Here is an 11,584-nt window from a genome sequence, read left to right on the forward strand (position 1 = left end):
TTAGTAGATTCGTTTATAAATGATAAAATTAGTTATTAATTTCGTAAATATTGATTGACTGATTGAAACATATTTTAAGTTCTTTTATATAGAGATTACACACAATGACCTAATAATAAAAATTGTTATTAACTAAAAAATAAAGAAATCACTATCTCAGTTAAATAGCTAATATTTAAAATAATTAATTATATAGACTATTTTTTGTTTTCTGAAAGGATTAAAAATGAAGGAAATTAGCTTTGGTAAGAAAAATAATAACAAGGCAAGCGCATTAAATAAGTAGCAGGCTTCAAATTAAATCAAGCATTCAGTATTTTATAAATATTCATTAAGAATCTTAATTATTTGTTCTTAAATTTATATTTCTAATAGCAATTGTTATATTTTAGGATAGTTTTTTGTTGATTATTAGCAAAAAAATTAGAATTAGAAACAAATTTTAGATGTAAAATTGTAATAACATCTCAAATTATTATCAAATAATAAAATAGATTGAGTTTAAGTTTGGAGAACCAGTAGGATTAAGTGGACATATTTAATTAAACAACAAGATTAAAACTGAGTTGTATAGCGTAACATAATATTGTTTTTCAAACTTAATATGAAACAAACAAATAAATATAAAGCAAAAAAGCTCTAATTAAAAATTAAATTAATATTCTCATATAAAAAATAGAAGTTTAACTTATTTCCTAGATGCCTTTTATAGTATATGTTAAAAAGACCTGTCCATATTTTGATTGTTTGCTATTTAATTGGAGTTATTACTGCTGATCCTGATGTTTATCTTTATACAAAGTAAAAGCATATATATTTTATCATTTATGAGCAAAGAAGGGGAAGATTTATTAGATAAATGGTTGTTTATGTACAGATAGATCATTTGATAAACTTTCATTCAAAAATTACTTGAAAATTTATTACATGAATTATAAATAAAATTATTTTTGATAAAAAACTAATAAATAGGCCTCACATTTGGTTAATATTTTTTCTACCTCTTTTATTAAGTATTGCTCTCTATACTTTTAATGAGCATTTTATAGATAAACAAAGATAAAAGAGAGATGAAATATAAAACAACCGTTTATGCAAATGCTTCACTAAACTTATAAAAAACTACTCTAATCTTTTAAAAAAGCTAAGAGAGGATATTAGTGAAAAAATAAAGGATGAAATAAGTGATAAATTAGACTAACATTTAATAAGAGAAGTTAAATGGGGAGATTTGGAGGTATTGCAAATATTACTATTATTTTTATTTAATTAATATGAAAAAACGAAAAAAAGTATTAAATGAACTATTATGAAAAAGGTTGGGGATATAGTTTTTCTCAAAATTGGAGAAGTAGCTCCTGCTGATTTAGTTTTACTTGACAGCGAAGATGATTATGCATGTATCGATACATCACAAATGAATGGAGATACAAATATAAAAACAAAAACACCTTTTCACCTAACAGAGAGTATTTAATTAGATACAAATTTACTTAAATTAAATAGTTTTAATATTCATCACGATTTTTAATTAAATTTGTAATATTTGATTCAAATGGCAATTAACAAAGATATAGAGGAAAATATTTTTCTTTTCTTTAAATAAACATTTTATTTTTTTTTTTTAATAAAAAGGCAAGAGAAACTCTGGTGTAAATAATAACCCCTTTGAATTTAGGAAAATGCTTTGTGGTAAAATTGAATATGGAAAAAACTAGCCAGATTTAAATAATTTCGAAGCTTTTATAAAACTTAAAAAACACCCGAATTGGGAAACTATAACAAATGATAATTTTATTCCTCGAGGCTCTAAGCTTACATACACTGATTGGGTTTACGGAATGGTTGTTTATGTTGGTCTAAATACTAAATTTTATTTAAAATAGTTAAAAAAAGAAAATTCATCATTAATTAGTGCAAAATACTGGAGTTTAGATGAGACAAAGCAGCAAATATACTTTATGGGTTTATATCTTATTATGATCGCGTTTTTTATTGTAAATGTTATAATATCTACATCTTCTTTTTATGTCGAAGACGATCCATTCTCTAAAAAAGTATCAAATAGTAAAATCCGAAGTTAAAATCTTTAGATAGAATTTTTTAATATGATAAATATGCTCCCAGTATATTATTTTTTAGTTATTGATTTCATTAACTTTCTTCTTCTCTTGCAAAGAAGATAGGCTTAAAATAGAGATTAAACTGTTGAACCTGAGTCTCAAAATTTGTAAATATAATCAGATCCCATGAAACTTACTTAGATTTCTTAGATGTCTCATGTTTTTCTCCATAAAAACACTTCTATAAGTACAGGAAAACTAAATGTTAGGACAATAGGGTTTGGCAATAATATTTTATATTAATTTAAAAATTATGAGAGTATAAAAGATTATGTGGTTAAGAACAAAGGTAGTTTTCAAAGTAATTTATTTTTTAAACAAATAAATTAATTACTTGATTTTTTAAACAAATAAATTAATTACTTGATTTAAATAAGGAATTAAATATATTTTAAATTTTTTTAAAAAGGAATGAAGAATATAATTGAAAAAGAATTCAAATTAAATATTTAAGAATAAAGTGAATCTGAAGAAGACTTAGAAATTGAAGATAATACAATAGTAAATTTAAAACAAAGTTTATATTATAAAGAAAAATGTAACTCAACACGACAACTTAAAAATAAACCTTTAATTGGTGCTAATAAAAAGACTATTGCTTCTTTAAACTCAGATACATAGGAAGAAATTGAGTTACCTAAAAAGTTAACTTCAATCACTAATTAGTCTTCAGTCATGAAGCTGTTAAAGCTAGGAGAGTATAATTAATCTGAGGGTTCCAATAATTTATTTGATGGAACAAGAATGAGTAATTCATTAGCAGTTTCTAGGTTTGGCTAACCAAACTAAGGGAATGGTTTTTTACTGAGTTTTACACAAAATAAAATTATAGAGAGATCTTAGGAGGTGGATTTAGATTAATCAGAAATTATTTATAATGATTAACCTTACTTTTAAAGAGGTTATTCTGAGAGAGGGAAAAAAACTACTCATTATTAATAAAAAACAATTGTAAGAAAAACTAGAATGAGTTAAACTGTAGTAAAATCTAAGAAACCAAAATCTCTGGGTAAATACTTTGCTAGAATAGAATAAAAAGATATATTGTCAGATTAATATTCTACTACAAGATCAGGTCAAGAATAAAACAGTTTACATTTAATTTAAGATTAAAAAAAGAATTTAAATGGTTAGCAAATTGTGTACAAAGAAGCTTCCAGTTTGATGAATGCAGAAACGAATAATAAAATTGAAAATGGTGATGCTATTCAAACAGATGAAATAACAAATACGTAAGCTAACCAAGTCACCCCAAAAAATCAAAATATAATAATACCTGCAACATAAAATAGTGAAAATAAAAGTCCAAATTAAAATACAAATAGTTGTAATGAATTGATTAATGAAAAAAACTTTTAAAATAGTAATTAAAAGTTTAATTTTTTGAAAATAAATAATTTGTAAAATGAGGCAGACAAAACCTTCAGTTAAAATACTTTATCGAACTATAATAATCCCAATAACACAAACGAAGAAAATCGAGTGAAAAAAGAGCTATATATTCCTGATGAAAATAACCATACAAATGAGATTATTGATGATAATGCTAACTGGTAAAATCATTCTCTTACTAAAACGCATTTCAGAGAAAAAGAAGATGTTTCCAAAACGATGAAAAATCTTTTTAGAAGCTAGACTTCAAATAATAATTTTGTTAGCCAAAATCATATCAGAAACAATAGCTTAGGCATGACTGCAAGCTAAAATATAAATAAAGAAGAAAGGTTTTTTTCACCTTTTAAAAACCCTCATAGAGGTAGAGGTTCTGGTCGAAGCCCTATTCTCATCCCATAAATTTACAATACTTAAGATATTTTATCAAGAAAAAAAAATAATTAAAACTAAAATTCTAATCATGTTAAAAGAAATTTCGAAATTCACTACATTTCTTCCTATGATTTGAAAGATGAGAAAGATTATTTAGATTCTCTTTTTCATCCTGATGATCATATTCATAATGAAGTTCTTGTAGCTATGTCATTGTGCCAAATGACTCGTTCAAGATACGATTCAACTAGCAAACAGATTGTAAACTTTCATCAAACCCCTGAGGAGGAAGCAATTAATTAATTTATTTCTAACTTCGATGTATCTTTGAAGTGTAAGTCAGAAGATAACAACAACACTAAGTATGTAGTTTAATTTTTAAACTTTTACACTAATTATTAGATTCTTGCAATCATGGAGCCCACAAAAAATAGGAAAAGGTTTTCTATATTAGTCAGAGATCCTAATACTTTGTCAAGCTAGGATGTTTCTATTTTATATGTAAGGTAAGAGCTAGATATAACTAAATCGATACCTAGCAATTTTAATTTAACTATTTCATAGATCGAATAGGTTGATAAAACCTACAAAAACGTAAATATTTTTTTAATTTTTAAGAAAAAATAAATTTTACTTTGGATATAATAAATAGATGCTTTTGCATGGCAACTAAGTAATTATTTATGGGAAAAGAGAATTTACTGAGTCTGAAACTTAAGATATAATTTAAAGCTACAATAATTTATACAACAATGTAGTTGTAGATGAGCAGATTATAGAAAATTTGTTTGATTAATTAGAAAGCGAATTAGATCTATTGTGTTTAATTGGTTTAGAAGAAGAAATTCTTCCAGATGTCAAAGAAACAATTGAAATGATTGAGTAAAGAAAAGTTAAGCTAAATTTATTTTCGTCAGATAAAATTAACAAGGCACTTCCTCTTGGATTTAATATGGGACTGCTCACTTCTATGTCTAAATTAACTTTTCTAACTTAAAGTGATCCTGAGAGTTTAAAATATGATATTAAAGAATAAATAAAAGAAATTACTGTAAACAATTATATCAAAAAAATAACATTAATAATTAAAATTTAAAAAAATAAAAGATAAGTCTCAAAGATGGCCAAAATAATAGTTAAAAGTCCAAAAGATAGTCATTAAATTCTTCGTTAATAAATAGAAAATCTCTTTAAAACCGGAGAGTAAGCATTTATAGCATGTCAAGAACAGATTATTTGAAAAACTTTATGATTATTGTTACTTAGCAGTCATTAAAAGTCATTATGGTAATTTTTTAACTCTAATTAATTTATTTTTAATAGTCGTTTAAAATCTATTAAAGGAAGATGATTTCTTAAAGCAACATTTTGCATTTGTGTACCATTTCAGTAAAGGACTAATTGGCTGTGAGCTTACTTATGAGCAAAAAAACGAACTTTATTCTCTAATTAGAATGATGAGTTAAGAGGATTGCAAAATTATTTCTATTGGCTAAGATAATATTAACAGTGATGCTGATATAAATATAGAGACAAGAGAAACTTACAAAATAAACTGTGATGCAAGAGTTTTTTCATTTAAGGGATTGTAAGAACTTCTATTTTACACATCTCGAATTCTCTTGGAAACATATGATTAGATCCTTTTATATACTTTAAACAGGTGCTTAATAGTTGGATTTTTATGGCTTATAATAAGATCTACGTAATAAAATGATATGATGATTTCTTTTAGATAAACCATTTTTTATCATTTGCCTTTTTACGTATTCGGAATATTTAATATTCTAGTAGATAAAGGATGCATACCATGGATAAGTCAGTTCTATCATAGAAATCCACAATAAGAATAAGAACCTAATTTGAGTTTAAATTTTATCACTCAAACTTAAGCTCCTTTAAAAAGCGACTAATTTCTAAAGTATAAGTCTTTAACATACAAAGAGTTTTAAATAAAAAGTGAACAGGATTTTCGTTTAATAAGCAGTTTTTGGTAATTCAGCAGTGCCTAATCCTACTTTTAATACACAGCACTTTTAAAGAAATTTATAGCTAGTTGCTTAATAACTTCTTTGATTGAAGTTGGAGTGTTTATATTCTGTGTATATTTTTTTGGCAGTCTTTAAATGATTTCAGGGTAAATTTTACCAACTCAATTCTCAATCAGGGCTCTCTTTTTAGTCTTTAATTGGGTAGGATAGATAAGAGTAGCACTTAATTCATACGACTACACACTTAAATAATTTTTAGTATCATTTCTATTCATGTTTGGGATATCAATTATCTATATTTTTGTAGATGTTGATTCATAAGAAGAAGTGCTTATTAATGAAGCTTGGGGATCCCCTGAACTGTGGGTTTTGTTGGCTTCAATATTGTGTTTTTAAACTTTGTTTATGATTGCAATATAGACAATAGAAATAAAATATTTATTCATCGGAATAGAGTTATTGAGAGATTTAACTATTTCTTAATTCAACAAGATATTAATGTAAGCCTAAGAAATTAAGCTAAAAACTGGAAAAAAAATAGATTCTTCTTCTTTCAACTTAATGATATTTATAAAGAAATTGTTTGCTAATGTTGATATGGATTTAACAATATAATAATTGCTAAATCCTGAAAATTCTATAGTTAACAATACAAAAATCAATCGCTTCACTCTAAGCTTTGTTAATGACGATGCATAAAAAAGGTTTGAAGAAGAAGCCTATCCATTTTGTATCAAATACTCTAACTATAGCTTCTACACTTATTTTTTCAATTAAGTATATTTCTTGATTTAGTATAATAGTCTGATACTAAATTCTATAGTTAATGGTAGTGCAAATGCACAAAATGTGATTTAAGAAAGGGTTTATTTAGCTATTTATGTATTTTTGAATTTCATATAATTAGTGCAGCATTCTTACTTTTATTGCCTATCTTCAAAAACAAAAACGTACGACCAACTAAAAGGTGTCCTCTTAAGGATATCTATTGTTAGATTGCTGCTTTATATCGAAATAGTATTTATTTGCTAAAGCTAAAAATTCATTTCATTTTTTATTTTACTACTATACTCAAATGTCTACTTTACCACAATCCCTATACACTATATTTTCATTCAAAATATGATACTAATTATTATTTATATAACCCTTAAAACGATTTATTTGCTTGAAAATTAAAGCTACTCACTTATTGTCTTTTAGCCTTTTATCGTATTCTCATTTTTTTTATACATAATTTCTCAAAAGTACTTATTTTAGAAAAGGTAAAAGAAAAATTTTATACAATAATATGAATTAAATATTCAAAATAAAAAAATTAACGATGTGCTGGAAATTCTATTACCAAAATTCATAATTAATCGCATTAAATCAAACGATCCAAACAAGCCATTTAGATTCTAAGAAAAATAAGGTGAAGCTAGTATAATATTCTGTGACATTTGCCACTTTGATGATATAATCAAAGAAAAAAATGAAAAAATTATTCCTTTTCTCGATAAAGTTTTCAAGAATTTTGATTAGTTTTGTGCTCGCTAAGGTCTACAAAAAATAGAAACAGTTGGAAAAACGTAAAATTCATAATTCTAAAGCAAAATATTTATTTATTTAATTAATTAAAATAAATTAAGCTATATGGCATCAGCAGGTTTAAAGGACTTCGAAGACTAGGTCGATATAAGATAGAGAGAAATTGATCCTGTTGAAAGAGCTGCAAATTTAGCATTAGAAATGCTTGACTATGTTAAAGATTTAAAATGGAGCTAAAATGGTAAAAACTTAGAACTTAAAATAGGTAAAAAACAATAAAAATGGATTTTCATCTAGAAATTATAAAAAAATTAGATAAATAACTTTAATTTTAAATAAAATCATTAGGCATACATTATGGCTAAGTAATTGCAGGTGTTATTGGACATCATAAACCATAGTTTTCACTCATTGGAGATACTGTAAATACTACAAGTAGAGTTTGCTCTAAAGGCAATCCTAGTGAAGTAACTATCAGTGAACAAGCCTTTGAGAAAATTTAAGGAAAAACAAATTAATTTTTTTTTTCTGATCCTAAAACTGTATTTGCCAAAGGCAAAGGAGATATCACTCTCTATACTCTTAAAAAATTCAATCCAGCTATCCATAAAAGTAAATTAACATCCAAATATTATTAATAACAAACATAAAAATAAATTTAGTTATACATTACAAATAATTTAAAAAATTAGAAAGATAAACGGTAATTAAACCAAATAAAATCAAAGAAGAAATCCTAAATCTTAAAGTACTACCTCCTATCACTAGTTTACCTCCTTAATTTAAAAAAAGATCACAAAAAAGAAGTTTTACAACAAAATATAATATTCATATTAATAATGAAATTAACTAACTCATTCCTAGTGGAGATTCTAAAGAAAGGATTTTAGAAAAACAATAGACTGTTAAAGTGTCAAAGATTAACAATTTAAAAACAGAATAAAATTTAAATAGCTCAATTAGATAAAAGAATAAAACATAATATGACTAAGATGTTTAACAAAGAAGCTAGAGATCTTAGACAAATGAAAAAATGTCCAACAATTCTAAAATTATTTAGGAAAGCAATACTGTAATTAATTAATTAATTTACTTTTTTAATTGAAATTCTTAATAATTTTTATTTAAAGAATATTGTTCATGGAGATAATCAATTAATTATTAGCCCTACCAGTCCATAACAGCAAAATTTATAAAGTATCAGAAATAAAAATATGAGTAGCTTCCACAAGTAGAACTAAACAAAATTTATTTCACATAGTCAAACTTAAAATTAAAATGTATAAGAAAATCACTAAGTTAATAGAGAATTTTAAGCAGTAAGGATGTATAGATAGGATAGTATTAAATTAGCTGTAATACCGTTAAAGGAGAACGAAGATGAAAACTCTCCTACCCGCGAAATTTATAAAAGAACTTTAAATATCCAATCTCCTATCGGGGTAACCTCTAATTCTAATGGAAAGTATAAAAGATCAGGTGTTATTCACTCAGGTACGTTTTATGCTGCACAAACAAGCTAGCAATAAACTAACTAACCTAATAATTAAAATATTTAAAATTCAAATTAAAATGGAGGAAGTAAACTTAAATTAACCTTATCAGGTTTTTAATAAAATAAATCTTAAGCAGTTTAAACACATTTGAATTCTTAGATGCTCACTGAAAGTTTACAAAATTTAAGGTCATATGTAGTAGGTCATCCAGCTAAACAAGGATAGAGAGTTAGTTAATAGTATAATGCTGTAAGCTAGTTAGCAACTGATTGTAGATAAGACATATATTTAAAATGTCTCCAGAAAAATTAAGAAAATTTTAAAATAGATCTTAAAAGAGCTTAGCAATTTCTTCTTAATGATAAAGACGATGAAAATAGATTCTTAGAAGGATAATAGTAATTAATTTTGTTTAAATTTAATTTTTCTAAAAAATATAAATGTTAAATTATTTTTTTTATCTTCAGAGATTTTTATGTGTTGAGCATTAGAGATGTGTTTTATAAGACATAAGATTAAGAAGCAGTGGATGAATTTTATGCTAATCTTGTTGAAAGTCAATAGTAAAACATAAAGTATTATCTTGGCTTGGCACTGATTATATGCTTTTTAAAAATATTAAGTCTTATTTTGATTCTTTTAACTGATAGTTATAACTAAAAAATCGTTGGAGCATATATAGGATGCAGGAGTGCAATCTTAATTTTGATTATCCTTTTCATTATAAAAAATCAATCAATAATTTAATCTGACAGACTGGAATAATTTAGAATAGCTGAAATTATAACATTTATATTATTCATTTTAATTTTAACAATTTCAACAAATGAAATTGTTTATTTCTAGAATTATTACTTTTCAATTTAAATACTTGAATAAATAATGTACTACATCATATTCGCTAATTTAAATTACTTAAAGCTTATTTTCAAATCTCTTCTTACTGTAGCAACAATCATAACTCTTACTATTAGCTAAATTTTATCTGGGACCTAAGATTTTAGAAGTTATTTAACAATTTACTACTTCTATATCTACACTTTGATTTTACATGCCTATAAATATTATTTGGTAAAATTATATTAACTTTAGAATAAATCTCATTATGTTTTAAAAACAGATATTTTCTCTTCAAGTCTAAAATTATAACACAATGAGAATTTTAGATGCCAAAAAATAGTAGAAAGATAATTTAGTCAGAAATCTAATACCTAAGCATCTCTTAGATTATTTTAATGTTAAATCTATTGCTTAGTAAACAGATCTATGTGATGTTTTTGAAGAAGCAACTCTCTTATTTGCAGACATCACAGATTTCACTAAATATTGCTCAATGAGAAATCCTGAGGAGGTAAATTTTAAAATACTTTTTATTCAAGCCAACTAACTAAAAAGAATTTTAACATTTATAAAAAGCAAAGAAATTTAAATAATATCAAATATTGAGAAGGATTTTTATCTTTTCTTATTTGAAAAAAATATTTCGCTTTATTTTCAAAAAAAAAAACTTAAATAAAAATCTTATTTTCCTGTTTTTTAAAATTAATTTTAATATTTATTTTTACTAAATTAAAAAGAAATTTTCTCAAAATTGATAATTTTTTTTTATTTTTTGCCTTTTTCAAATAAATAATAAAACTAATAATCTATAATTTGTAGATATGAGACTTATAGAAACATTTTAAAATTAATAATATACTAAAATATGAAAAAAAATAAATATATTTATTAACTATAAAGGTAGTAAACATGCTTTCGAATTTGTTTTTAAAGTTTGATATGAAATGTTAAGAATTGAAATGCTTCAAAGTTTATACAATAGGTGATTGCTATGTAGTTTTAGGAGTGGATAATGCAAAAGAAGTAATTTATTTTTTTAGGAACAATTAAAATTATTGTTATATAAAAATAAACAGAGAAATCCTGCTAAAGAGGCAAATAATGTTGTTTAAATGGGTTTAAACATGCTAGAAATAATTAAATAAGTTAGATCAGAAGTAAATTTTGAAACACTCAACATGAGAATAGGCATTCATACTGTAAGATATTAATATTTAACATTTACAACGTCTAAATTTTGTTTGTTAACTTAGGGATAAATTATTGGTGGTATCACTGGAAGTGATATTGTTAGATATGATATTTATGGAACAGATGTTATGTTATCAAATAAGATGGAGTCTAATGGTGAACCAGGTAAAATTATGGTAAGCCAAACAACTAAAGATTTGTTAGAGAGTGCGTATGGTTCATACTATTAATTTTAGCAAGGAAAAGAAGTACATGATATTTAAGGATATTTTATATAAAGAAGAAGTGAATCTGAAAGTAATTTGTTAGCTAACTAATATGAATAACACCAATATTATGAAGGGGATTATCCTGTGTTCATATAAGATGACCATTTAGATGAGTTATAAGAAAGCGATAATGGGAGTAAAAGTAGTAAAGAAGTACATATTAATTAATTTGGAGACGAGATTATTGGAGATTATGAAAATCAAAACAACAACTAAAATGAGTAATCAAATGAAATAAATGAATAAGATATTCAGAATGGTGAGTGATTAGAGCAATTCTAAATCACTAAATTAACTAGTTAGCTAGATAGCTAAATAGATAGATAGATCTCTAATAATTATTTTATTTTTCTTTGTAAATAGTTTTTTCAAATTTT

At 24.6% G+C, this 11,584-nt stretch overlaps 1 protein-coding gene across 1 annotated transcript; it reads left to right on the plus strand. All coding sequences in view use genetic code 6, as the record gives it.

The window, feature by feature from the left end:
* Positions 1-226: 226 nt before the first annotated feature.
* On the plus strand, positions 227-11,474 carry TTHERM_00473220 (adenylate/guanylate cyclase domain protein; the record flags this gene model as incomplete). The annotated part of the gene is made up of 19 exons (XM_001023905.2): positions 227-313; positions 495-575; positions 680-801; positions 973-1,237; positions 1,319-1,469; positions 1,636-2,424; positions 2,533-4,484; positions 4,543-4,941; positions 4,998-5,177; positions 5,234-7,452; positions 7,513-7,676; positions 7,760-8,023; positions 8,104-8,483; positions 8,542-9,305; positions 9,375-9,978; positions 10,028-10,258; positions 10,648-10,770; positions 10,824-10,946; positions 11,001-11,474. The coding sequence occupies 19 exons, from the start codon at positions 227-229 to the stop codon at positions 11,472-11,474; spliced, it is 9,372 nt and encodes a 3,123-aa protein (XP_001023905.2).
* Between the last annotated feature and the right edge of the window lie 110 nt (positions 11,475-11,584).

The sequence above is a fragment of the Tetrahymena thermophila genome (assembly GCF_000189635.1).
Source record: "Tetrahymena thermophila SB210 genomic scaffold scf_8254403, whole genome shotgun sequence".
In the NCBI taxonomy this organism is placed as follows: Eukaryota; Ciliophora; class Oligohymenophorea; order Hymenostomatida; family Tetrahymenidae; genus Tetrahymena; species Tetrahymena thermophila.